Source organism: Protomyctophum bolini (genome assembly GCF_963924005.1).
Source record: "Protomyctophum bolini genome assembly, chromosome: 8".
NCBI classification, from domain to species: Eukaryota; Metazoa; Chordata; class Actinopteri; order Myctophiformes; family Myctophidae; genus Protomyctophum; species Protomyctophum bolini.
In genome coordinates, this window is record NC_137869.1 from 6,902,168 (window position 1) to 6,915,844 (window position 13,677).

The window sequence follows — 13,677 nt, forward strand, 5'->3', positions numbered from 1 at the left end:
GGTGATGTCATTGCCTTGCCGGCTCCCTAAACCACGTACAGTAAATGAAAAGCAGGTAATGTACGAGAGATTAATGTGATGTATTCTTTTTTTAGTAGCTAGGCTGTCCGCCCCGCAGGCTGATCCAGCACTGATGGGACGAGTTATGAAAAAGAGAGAGAGTGAGGGAGAGAGAGAGGGAGAGAGGGAGGGAGGGAGAGAGAGAGAGAGAGGGAGAGAGGGAGGGAGGGAGAGAGAGGGAGAGAGAGAGAGAGGGAGGGAGGGAGTGAGGGGAGAGAGGGAGGGAGGGAGGGAGGGAGAGAGAGAGAGGGAGAGAGGGAGGGAGGGAGGGAGGGAGGGAGGGAGAGAGAGAGAGAGAGGGAGGGAGGGAGAGAGAGAGAGAGAGAGGGAGGGAGGGAGAGAGAGAGAGGGAGGGAGGGAGTGAGGGAGAGAGGGAGGGAGGGAGGGAGAGAGTGAGTGAGGGAGAGAGTGCTGAGAGAGAGAGACAGAGAGGGGACGTTGTGAGATCTTCCCATCACCATGTCATCACTGTCGGTTGGAAGCCTCATAAACGGTTTCAAACGTCGCTTGGAGCCGCATTCCGAGCGTGTAGACACACACACACACACACACACACACATCATCATTTTTCGACCGCGGTCGAGATCATGGATTTCACAATATCACGCCAGACTTTCCGGTCCTTCATTGCCGTCCCCAGTTCCTGCTTAATGAGGCATGTGTCCCTATAGCGATGACATCAGGGAACGACAGTTTTCTACCTCTGGTCTGCTTTGAGGCAGTCTCGGAGCCATAGAGTAGAATCGGCTCAACGGCCGTCCTAAATATTTTTTTTACTTTTAACATCTTACTAAGCTGGGACGCCCAGATCTTATGCATGTCATTGCAGGCTGACCAGACCAGACCAGGCCATACCCTTAATCCTATAGTTTGAAAGTCCTTTTGGGAAGAAGATATAATGTATGAACCCAAATACTTCACCAACCTGTTTCAGAGGAGGAGTGTTGTTAAGTGTTTTTATAATGTGGTTATTGTTGGATTTGCACACACACGCGCGCGTACACACACACACACACAGTCCAGCACCACCTCGTCTCTTCCCCCTGAATGCTTTGCGCGCCCAGAGCCCCGGTCGGTCTCCATCGTCGCCATGCCATGCAGGCCCAGCTGAGCAGAGCAGGACAGGGGCTGTTGCTATGGTTACCATCTCTCTCTCTCGGCTCGGCTCGCTCGCTCGCTCGCTCGTATAGCCCAGAAAAACTGTGTCATTATCCTGTGCTGTGGATGAGGAGCCGTGCACGTGGCCGTGCACGAGCACAAGAGATACCGGGGGGAAACGGAGAGAGAGAGAGAGAGAGAGGCGGGGGAGAGACAGAGTGTGAGGGGGAGAGAGAGGGGGGAGAGACAGAGTGTGAGAGGAGAGAGAGGGGGGAGAGACAGAGTGTGAGAGGAGAGAGAGAGGGGGAGAGACAGAGTGTGAGGGGGAGAGAGAGGGGGGAGAGACAGAGTGTGAGGGGGAGAGAGAGGGGGGAGAGACAGAGTGTGAGAGGAGAGAGAGAGGGGGGGGGGGGGCGGGGTGGGAGAGATATGCAAAAAAGAGCATAACTCATTTAGGCCTGACCTCAAAAACCTTCTAAATCCTCCAGTTTTCTGAAATAAATATTTTCACGATGATTTTTCTAGACCTATACAAGCTCGTAGCGCGCCACTCGAGCTTGTAGGTCTGATATTTTTCAATAGCTAAATTATAACATAATGTTTAAAAAACACCAAAAGGGGTTCCCGGCAAAAATGGGATAAGTCAGATAAGTAAAAGAGAGAGAGAGAGAGAGAGAGAGAGGAACACAGTTCAATGCATGCGGCTGCCTATACATCTCCCATGCATCATCAAAATGTGCACCCATTTGCACTTCCCTATATGCAGCTCGCTCTATCTCTCTCTTTCTCTCCCTCTCCCCCTCCTCCCCCTCTATTTCTCTGTGCCTTTTCATCTGTGAAAGGGCCCATAGTTTCCACTGTAATGGGTAAACAACAAGCATAAGGTGCTTGCAAAATAGTGCTCTGAAAAAATATCAGGCAAAAAAAAGCTGTGCTGTGTCAGGTGATAATGGGATGTGTACCCCTCTCTCTCTCTCTCTCCCCCTCCCCTCACTTTCCCCTCGTCCCCTCTCTCCTCTCCGGTGGAAAATGCTTTTGTTATTTAGCACGTCGGGAATATTTTTCACAGCGCTGCTATTATTATGGTGGCAAAGACAGATAGAATCTACTGTACGTGTCACCGTTGCACCTTCTATAAACACCCAGATGGCCACCTGCCATTATTACAATGAATGACAGGTTTTTATTGAATTAGTATATAAGAGACACAGGAGGAGACCACAAAGGGGATGATCAAACTGTGATTTGGGACCGAGAACGTGTGCAGGGGAGTGTTCGTCTCTAACCCCCCCCCCCCTACCCGCCCACCCCCTCTCATATTAATCTAAGCAGAATCTGCAGTAAGTTTAGTGTGTGCAGTATGTGTTGTGTTAGGCCCGGGTGTTTGAATGCCAGAGTGGAGTGCTTCATTGTTGGTGTACGTGTGTGTGCGTGCGTGCGTTGTTGCGTGCGTGTGTGTGTGTGTGTGCGTGCGTGTGTGTGTCCGGCTGTGTGTGTGTGTGTGTCCGGCTGTGTGTGTGTGACTGTGTGTGTGTAACTTGACGCCTACTACATCCAAGGCTCCACATGCAGGTGAACTAATTACATGGCTGTGTAAATAGGTACCCTGCTGATACGGGCCATGCAGTTGCAGTGTGTGATTTCCCCAGGTACACCGGTATTGGCCAGCTCTCTGCGTGTGTGTGTGTGTGTGTGTGTGTGTGCACCTGTGTTTGTGCAATGTATACTTTGGTTGATGTTAGCACTGTGCATGTATTCTCATGTGCGACATCTATGTCTGTGTGTGTGTGTGTGTGTGTGTGTGTGTGTGTGTGTGTGTGTGTGTGTGTGTGTGTGTGTGTGTGTGTGCAGGGGGTCTATATAGTCTGCTAGAAAGCCCAAAGAAGCTGTGTGTGTCCCAGAAGAGAGCGCTACAGAGGTGGAGTAGCCCCTTTCTAAATGAAAGACTGCCCTCTCCCTTTCCGGCCCTCAATCGCTCTGTGCGTGCAGCGTTCTCCTCCAGGGAGGTCTGTTCGCAATACTGTGGCGGTGTGTCGCTCAGAAGACCCGCCCGAAAACCAGGAAGAACAGAAAACAACTATAGCCGCGCCCGTGATAACCGCACGCCACGACTAGACCTCGACGTATAGCGCCGTGCTCAGAGCCCTCACCTGCTCTCCTCCTTCTTTACCATGGGAAAGCTGGGGAAAAGTCGGAAACGACCTACTTGACCCCCCCCTTCCTCCCCCGCCCGCCCGAACCAAATCAATGGGGGAGGATGCAATGCAGGGAAGAGGAACAAGGTCTGAATCAACTACCGTCGGTAATTGCCATCGGCACGCTCCTCTGGCTTGGCGAGCAACACGGCCAAGCGTCACTGACTGCAGCTTTCATGGATGGCGAGGGTGGCTGATGCAAAGGAGAAATGAAAATGTGCAATCAGAACTAATCAGTCTCTCTCTTGTGTTCTCCCCCCCCCTTGTCAACAGCCCCCAACACCGCACCCTATGGGAGTACGGGAAGTGCACAAGTCCCCCTGGCCTGCCGGTACCTGGTCCTGACTCTCTCCTTCATCAGTGTGTACTAGCGGAGGGGCGGAACCATGTACACAATGACTGTAAAGAGCCCCCTTCAAAGCATTTATGAGTCCTTTTTCTGACATTGCTGATGGCTGCAGTCCAATCTGGTACAGTTTGTTGAGAGCAGTGTGGGGGGGATGATGATCATAATCACCGTTCATTTGTGTGGGAGAAGTTCTCATTTTCTTTCTTTCTTTCTTTTGCTTTTTTATTTTCTTCTTCTTGGTGGATATTTCTCTCTTGTCATGTAAATACTATGATATGAGATATGGGTACTTATTATTATTATTATTACAATTATTATTATTATTTTGCTCCTCTTTTTCTGCTGTTTATTTTCTATTCTGGTTGTCTGACCACGTTGTGAATCAATGTTCATTGTCCCACTGTATAGAAGACCCTCTAAGCTCTCAAATGAGTCCCTTTCAGTCCCCTCTCTCTCTCTCTCTCTCTCTCTTTCTCTCTCTCTGTCTGTCTGTCTGTCTCTCTCTCTCTCTCTCTCTCTCTCTCTCTCTCTCTCTCTCTCTCTCTCTCTCTCTCTCTCTGAAGGAGCGACATTGACATGTTCATCTCTGTTTTGTAAATGGCTGAACAAAAAAAAAGATGCCATTGTGCCAAGTCTCGCAGTACACAATTACCATACCAATGTTGTATTCAGTATTGAATGTATTATGGGTTGTTGAACAAAGGAAAGACATATATTTAGATTCCTAACAATACAAATTATGATAATGGAGTGTGCTATAAGAAGAAAAAAAAAAAGAACAAAACAAGAAAAGAACAAAACAAAAAAAAAAGATAGGAATATGGCAGGATTTCTTTCTTCAGGATGTGTGTTGTCATGATTACTCAATAGATGAAAGAATAATGTGGATGGTGTACTGTGGTCCTCCAGTTATACTGTGCCTGGCCAACACCCTTTGATCAGGCAAGCAAGTATACTGTATTGTACATTTATATTTCAATATAGTGTAGGCTTTTGTTTGTTTTTTTTCTTTTCTCCAAGTGGGACCAGCTGTTCTTGTTTGATCAATGATCACACAGACATTTAGCCGTCATTATCGATTCAGAAAGACAGTTTGCAACTTTGTACAGGATGAAGGGAGCCCTGTGTTTACATGCTGTATCTATTCTAGACAAAATGAACTATTCTAGTCTCCTCTCACTTGTTTCCGTGTGATTAAAGAGGCGCGCGTCGTCATCACGGCTCAGCTGCCTGTGATTGAAAACTATATGGGAAAATTTGCTTGTAATCTTTACCAAGAAACTATATTCCCCCAAGCAAGATCCTTAATGAATTGTCTGGTTTAACCCTTAAAGATGAATCTTGTAAATGTTTCACCTTTGCCACCCTATGGGGTATTTAGTTTAGACATTTAGAATGTTGCTTGTGACCTGAACCACTATTTGCTCATGCTGCTGGTTAAGCAACCCACGATACCAGGAACCCCTAGTTCCTTGACCCTGATTAGCTACCTCCCTCTGGGACAGATTGTTAGTGTTCTGGCTCCTGACCTACAGCTTTTAGATATTAACAGACTGTGTACGGAGGCCAATGATTGCGTGGGTTTTTATTCATCCCTCTCGTTTAAATTCAACATTTTTAGAGATAAGTCAACACTTTGAATCTTACAATTTGCATCTATAAGTATAAGGCCAATGTTATATCTGCTGTGTTTGCACCAGTTAACTAACTAGTTTTAAAGCTGCATTGTGCGATACACGGCCCCCACAAATAAACGAGGGGAATTTCGATAACAAGCTATTATAAAAGGCAGCTCTCCACCCTACCCCGAGGCTCTTCATCTCTTGTCTATCAAAAAAACATCACACGAGCCAACCGACAAACTACGTCAGCCAAAGCAAGACTAATAGTTTTATCTGTGTCTTGTATTTTAATTGGTTATTACTTTTTACACGGTGGCGGATACATAATGGTCTCAACAGTAATTTACAGGACGTAGGACATCAACAAACGCAACAAACTAAGGCCATTCGGCGTAGTGCAGTTAGAAGTCTCTGTGCAGCAGAATCTCAGATTGTAAAGCGTGAGGGACGTGCGGTGCTACTAGGGTGTTTCCACAAATATGTCAAGAGCTCAGCGAGGCCGGCCTCACCTTCAGACGTTGGCAGCATGGAGGGTGAAACACATGGACACATATTGCTTGTGGTCAGAGGTGATACTGTAGGTCTAAAATTAAACCTTACTGTACACCACCACACACTGTTATTTTCAGGTCTAGCGATTTACCACAATATAGCAAAATGTAGCTTTAACAGAAGTTTAAACGCATATCTATGCCATGTCATATGACAATTAGCAAAAATAGACATTTTCTACAATCTACAATCTCAGAAGTTCACAGCCCAATGCGTCGTGAGCTTGTAGACTTGTCTGTTTTCACTATTTTGGAAATGTAGACATTTTGCAATAGGGTGGTTAAGTAAGGCTTCATTTCTATCTAAACTCTTGAATTGAGGATAATAACTCCTAACACGATCAGCAGAGGCAGCAACAGCACGTCGCTTTGCAAAGTGCACAAAATAAACTTTGTTTATATTTTTGTGCACAACAACGGTTGCATCCAAAGCTTAATTTATCCCTGTTAATAAATAACAATGAATGACACTAGACCAAATAAAAACTTAACAGGTTGCAAACACACTTCCCTCTCATCGCTGCAAACATGGCTTCAGGTTGGATGAGCTTAGTAAGAGGCTCATCGTATACACATGGTCATTGACATAGCCTCCATAACCAGGTGATCAGTGTAAGCTGGTCTACTCTTTTCCAGCGTAATCATATGCTGTAGCCCGTGGCTTATATGATTCCCCTTTAACGAGGGAAAACACGGCTTTGTTTCCATGCTGAGAAGTCCATCTACTCTAGGGTTCAGCACTAGAATGACTGCTGTGGTGATGATGAGGTTTTGGCAGCGCTGTATACTTTACATGGCACATCCATTCCATGTGTATTCTTCAGTCCATGGGTTTAATAGAAATACAGTAATGCCTTAATAGTACCATTAGACATTCAATTAACCTCCTTTTAGAGGGATACTTGGGGATTTAACGACTTCCTGGGGCTCTGTTATTAGTGGAGCTCGCTGAAATTCACCTCATTTGTTTGACGTGACATCTTGTTGAATATTGAATCATATAAAAGTCCATTATCAGATTTTGTCCTCCTGAATTACGCAGTATGAGGAAGGGGGAGTGGGGGGGGTTGGGGAAGGTCTCACGTTACAGATTTGAATGTGCTGAAGGTGTTTTCAGATAAAGATAGCTGCGGGTTGATACAATATATTTATCATACAGGTTTAGAGGGTGAGCATGACGTTTTCTTGCGGTGTGTCACATATCATCCGGCGATTAATGGACTCCGCCTCCAGTATGTTATACTGAATCTCACATATTCACAAGTTCACAAGTATTTGCATGTGAACTTTTAACTCTTACTCCCATGAAGAGATAGCCATTATAGTGGATTTCCGAAAGCACAAACACTGTTATTGCTTTGAAGTTATGTGGTGAATTGTTTCATGCTGAACAATTATTGTTCTTTTTTTGTTTTTGTTTTTTTTTCGTTCATGGTTTGTATTTGAAGGCTTATTAACTAGTTTTTTATGGATTATAAAAAGACTGCACCATTATTATTATTATTATTGTTTAAATGTTAAGGTATATTGAAAATGGGTCAAAAGTATATTTATTCTCTTCCTTTGGAAAAAGAAATCATGTAAAGGAAAAACACCTTTTGAAATGTAAAACTGGATACAGTGTGTGAAATTAATTGGAATGAGGCGCAGTATGGCATAGTTTATAATGTTGTCAAGTTCGTTTAGAGATGCTACAGTATAACTGTTTTAATTTTTTAATTTTTTTTCCTTTGTCAAACAAAATAGAGCAAAATAACAAATATTTCAAATCTACGTATGTACTTTTTGAAACAGCGTGTTTGAAGCACTATTACAGTATTCTAGGATACAGTTTACTTGTGTATATTTGGAGAAAGAAATAAGAAATCTTTTTGATCTGTAGAAGTGCCGCTGCCTAGTCTAGTTATCACGCACACCTGTGTGTTTGATGATGTGTGCAGAGAGTATGGTGTACTGCATGTCAAACTTAACCCTGTGTTTTCTGAGGTGGCCATTTTACAAAATAACGTATACTTTTTATGAACGGAACCCGTTTTGAAGCTCTTTATTGTCTTTTGAGGGATCTTATTTACCACGAGATGGACTAAAACACATACCTCCTACCGGCTCACCAAGGCTACACATTCTGTGTTTCATCTGAATCGACTTATAATTAAGTAAAAAAGAAACAACTGCTAATTGTCATACGTTATCTTTGGCACGCGTTGGTGTCAACATGGAGCTGTGTTTGGGTGCTTATCTAAGTCGGTGGTTCTCAAGCGTTTTAATTTGAAGGACCCCCAGCTTGGTATGCATTAGGCCATAACTCCCCGGGGTTACAGTCAGGGTCCATTTGGTCCTTAACTATCAATAACTCCGCTGGGGACCCCCTCATGGACCCCCGGGGGCCTTCGAGGACCACTGATATAATCAGTTCAGACCATGCTGGTGTTACATTATGAAATGTATTGGATGTTCATTGTTTTTTGAACTATGGTATTAACAAGTCCCTTTTATCAAACCACTATTATTTGCAATAAAAGTCGTCATGTTATAATACCTAAATACATATTTGTGTTAATGAGCACCTAAGGGGGATCCCACTTTATAAGACCTGTAATTATTTTTTTGTTTCTCATTTACAAGTGAGAAAACACTGTATTTATCGTAGCTTGACTTCTAAGCTAGGTTTGTATTAGCCATGAGTGTGGTGCCAGCCAGGGTGACGTGCCAAACATGTGCTTCATTGTACTGTACAGGCATGGACGTAATTACAGGCATTGCTGTCGAGATGAGACGTTTAGACCGCGCAGGGCTTTGAGGCAATCTGGGGAGCAGAGAAGGACAAAGAGTACAACCTTGGCTGCGGTGTACAGTATGTCTGTAACTTCAGTGGGAAAGTCATGTTGACTTATCACTCTGATAAAATAGGGGCCATGACACACACCTCCCATGGTCCCCTCATGAATAAGACATACTCTCCTCATCCCGACAGCTCGAGGGAGAGAGGAGAAGGGAGAGAGAAAATCTTTCAACTCTCAAATTTCAGCTAAGCTGATTTTAAATATTCATGCAATTACGTCCAGGCCGTGCCCCCACTTTACCTCCCCCCTGGGTTTTATCGCTACAGCGTGGAAACCCCATTTCAAGGTCACAATGTGTCCTCTTCAGCTCACCTGATATCTGGATTACCGGTATATACAGTTCCATTTAATGCCCAAATGTTTTGATTGCATGATTGAACCCTTTTTTTTCGTTATTTCTGTTGAATTATTCTGAAACAACAGAAGTGTCTGCCATATGGGAACACTGTACTGTACTAAACGTGCCTTCAAAGTATTTCACGGATACGTTAAATGTCCTGCGGTATCTAGTAATTTGCTGTAGTTACTGTATAGCACCTCTTTAGGGTCTTTAGCCGTTCATGAGTTTCAGTATCGACTCAGTAGCCTACTCATTGTAGAAGTTAAAGTCTTTCTAGTTGCCAATCTGCTCCACATCACCTATCAGATTGAAAAGTTTTGGTTTGCTTTGTTTTTAATTAATCTGTTCCAAGGCAGGTTATGTAATGTTAGCTTGATACTGTTACATTACTGAATGCTTTGGATTAACACGCACACACACCACACACACAATTGAGCACTGAGCACAAGATAGTAAACCATTTTAAAATGCGACATGCGCAAAAAAAATACCTTTAGAAATTAGCAATGAAATCATATTTTTCATTTAACTTCCATGGTGTACCATATCATGTTATCCAAGTACAATGCTGTAGGGTAGGCTATATAGGCCAGGGTAGAAAGTTTAGACAATCACAGCAAAAATATTTGAAACTTGTTTATTATACTTTTCCGTCATTGGCAACTGGTCTGACTTGTCCCCGCCCATCAGGTCATTGAAACAAACAAAAGTATTTGTTTTGCTGAATTTTACAGTACAGTAGGCTACTATACAGACCTAAGAAAACAGCCTAGTGTGCCATTCTGGTGCGTGATTCTACCAACAGGGGTGTATGGAGCCCCTATGAGTACCAGCATGTTGAGACAGCATCATCGGCGCGGTTACATTGAAACTATAGGGATGTCCCGATTTTTCCCTTTTTTCGCTCCCGATCCGATCCCGATATCATACTTTCTGTGTTAGCCGATACCAATACCTGAATACCAATACCAGAGAAGAATATTTATAATAATAAAAAAAATGAAAATGACTTATTTTATCTCATGTTGTAAATAGCAGACTCGATCCTCACTCAAATGTGCACTTGCAGTTTGGGCAACTCAAAAGCAAACTCCACATGCCTCAACATTTTATTTACCTGCTATAGTGTCAACCCCCTTACACTCCTGTGTCGGATCGGCGGTTAGTCTGGCATATTCGCAGATACCGATATGACCCGATAATGCCGATATGACCAACATGGGCCGATACAGAGTCTTTCCCGATACCGATACAGTATGTTGAACCTGAGAGGGAGAATGTGGGTTTTACACTTCAGTAGGGCTGGACAATTAACCAAAAATATATATATATTTTCTCTTTCTTTTTTCCCGTATATATCATTTACACTAATCTAAGATTTCTTTTCATAGTCGACTAAATCGACAATGTGACACGAGCTTGTAGATCTGCTATTTTCCCATTAAAAAAATATATATATATGTCGTTGATCGATCCAGGCAAAGGTTTTGAATAATCATGAGTGATATTGATCGCCCAGCCCTATACTGTCTATACAGTTGGGTCCTATATTCCAGTGAAGAGTGACAAAACCACCGACAGCATTAGCACCACAAGATATACTGTATGCTTGTGGTTTATGGAAATGATTAGCATGCTGTCAAAGACCACTCTTTCCCCAAACCCTGCTCTGCTCTTTTCACAAAGGCATCTGTGGCTGGGAGGGAGGGAGGGAGGGGAGGAGGTTCTGAGAGAGGACCGGAAGAGTTCTGAGAGAGGCAATCTTTCTGACCCTGTGGTTAATAGAAGCCTTCCTGTGCCTTTGTCAGTTTTAAACCGGGAGATTTAGTCATACTCTGCCGTTAATGTTCCTGAGCAGCATACTGAGTTGTCGGTATCAAACAAACACCTGTTTTTGTTTCACATGCAGGCCAGAGCCATCTCTCCTGTGACTGTGAGTGAGACCTCGATCGGCACACACACAAAAAAAGACTTGACTTTCTCCATAACTGGTCTTCAGGCGAGCTCTTCATCGGGTGCTAAAAGAAAGTAAAAGAGAGACAACATTTTGAAACGGATCCTCTGTGGAGTTTGTTCCACAAATGGTACAAAAAAAAAGTCTGCCTGGTGTTAGTTACTGTATGTGACTGTCTGGCGTCATTATTATGTCTCAACTGCTGATTTTCTTTTGAAATCGTCAGCTTTTCAGACAGCATGCTGACAGCTGCCATCATAAGAGGCTGGTGGTGCAGCTTTTAAACAGGTTTCATGAAGTATTTGTCAACCTGCCGCTCATTATTTCCAGTGAGCTGGAAAATAAGTTGCCAGGCACTGATGCACAGCCCAAGATAATGCTTTTAACCCATTTTGGGCGGCCGGGAACCCCTTTTGGTGTTTTAAACATTGTGTTATAATTTAGCTATTGAAAAATAGCAGATCTACAAGCTCATAGCGCGCCACCGAGTGGCGCGCTACGAGCTTGTAGGTCTGAAAGATCGTGAAAATATTTATTTCAGAAAACTGGAGGATTTACATTTTGAGGTCAGGCCTAAATGGGTTAAAGCAGCCGTTCTAAGTCAAGTCTTCACGTCGTGAAGTCGACTCTATTACACAGTGGGAAGTGTTTCCTTTTCATTTAGTTATTTATTTTGTTGTTTTTTGTTATCACTGGAGCTCTCCCTAGCGAAATTTCACTTTCACAGCATATTGATCTTGCTGTATTCTTGTCAGTATGACCTTGCCAGTAAACACAATTCTCTTTCATTTCTGTCTCCATGCCTCAATGTGGCAGATGACTCTTTGTTTTCTATACACTGAATGACACAACAAATGTGTTATTCGTAGCGCACGGCATTCAATATTCAGTCCATGATATGGCAACCATTATTCTTCTGTGTTTCAAAGCAATTGCAAACACTATTAAAGTGGAGTGATTTACATTTACTTTTCATTGCTGTAAAGCGATACCTTTTTTTTCCATATAATGAGGTGCAGTATTATTTCATTTTTTTAACTTTTCTTTTGTGTATATATACAGTATGTTTAAATTGAATATTTGTTGTTTTTGTTTTATTTTATTTATTTTTCTACAAAAGTTGACGTTAACATTATGGGGTAGCAGGTTTCCTTTTTTTTCTTTTTTTTTGCAGTCCTCCAAAATCTGAGAAATTCTGTGATGAGAAGTTTGAAATGAATATCTTTACTCCAATGTGTATGAAGGTCCTTTAGCCACCAGGGATATAGTTGTACATTTATAGGTTCTAGATCACTGGAATGATATACAGTATATGGCTTTAAGTGGCATTGATATATATATTGATATTTGTCAAAAAAAGAAAAAAAGAAGAGAAAATTCATGTACTTTAATTACTTTAAAAGCTTACATTGTGTATAGCACGTATGCAAGTCCATTTTCATCATGTTTGATGTAATTTTGTAGCAGTGGTTTGATACTAATAAATGGCAGTTGATGATGGAATTTTAGAATCCTCTGTCGAGTGATTTCAACTGATTAACTAATGAATTAACCTTCACAGTGAGTAGAGCCGAACTTAAATTTAGGACAACTTTAGTATTCGCGTCTGTAAGTCCAGGAAAAGATGTGCTGTGATTGGCCAGTAATCACTTGAGTGGCAGCGTGACGTAACGTGCCTTCCACACTTCTGGCGTACCTCCTCCCCCAGTGTAAATTCTTCCGTCCCTCCTTCAACACACATGGCTCCAATGAACTGTCGCTGTCAAGTGTCAATGAGGGCTGAGGCATCTATTTTTTTTATATCTATGGTTAATACTATTTAACCATCCTTATGTTCTAAACTGTGATCGAGATATGAGGGAACTCCCGAGAGAGAAGATAACCAGAAGTAGCAACAATAACGTCTTACAACTATAGCAATAATAATCCAGGGATTCCAGGTACAGTTAACTGCAGCTATGGCTATAGCATGTATACGATCCATTTACATTACTGAGAAATACTCGCTGAAATACTAACAACTGTAACTAAATGTTACAGTTACAAGTAAAAGTTATTTTCACTTCTTATGACAACAGATTATTAAAATACCGTAAAAACTCCTCATCTGTGAATGTGCCTTGTTTCTCTCTTCCAGACATGTTCCAAGGACCAAAAGATTTGAGGCTGGGGTCTCGTCGTCGGAATATTTGTCAATAAACATTGGAACAGTACTGCATGGTGGAGTGAATATGACATCTGACAGCGTCTGATCTGGAAGGTGAAGTTAAGGCTTGCTAGCCTATATGGAGTCAGTCATTCAACTTTACTGTTTCTGTTCAATGCTTCCCTTCAAATCATGCTTCAAGTACATTGCATTTGTATATTAGCACAAAATAGAAACTGATAAGGCATTGTGCTGTAAAACTGCATGGTTCAGTCTTTATGTTAGACTATTATTAATTCAGCTTTCACATTTTGTGATCAGGCAAACATGTTCTCTCCTCAGTAAATAAATAAACAGTAGTTAGATAATGATGCGCATCTAGTAGTTGTGTCAGTGTGTTGTCATACTTGTTAGCCGAGCTTAGCCTCAAAACCTCAAAGATAATTAAAATTAAACGCTGTATGGCTGCTTCATGCAGTGTCAAACTGATGAAATAACATCACATTCAACAACAATCTC

General features: G+C 42.6%; 1 protein-coding gene across 5 annotated transcripts in view; it reads left to right on the forward strand.

The window, feature by feature from the left end:
• The window catches only part of negr1 (neuronal growth regulator 1), a 217,819-nt gene extending 204,421 nt beyond the window's left edge, over positions 1-13,398 (forward strand). For 2 of the 5 annotated variants that reach the window (XM_080770965.1, XM_080770967.1), the window contains one exon: positions 13,150-13,398. In XM_080770965.1, coding sequence (XP_080627091.1) covers positions 13,150-13,211 — 62 coding nt within the window. In that variant the 3' untranslated portion in view covers positions 13,212-13,398. Of the gene's footprint in view, positions 1-3,626; positions 4,949-13,149 lie in introns of those variants that run through there. The other 3 variants (XM_080770963.1, XM_080770966.1, XM_080770964.1) reach the window with 2 other exon arrangements.
• The last annotated feature ends 279 nt before the right edge of the window (positions 13,399-13,677 follow it).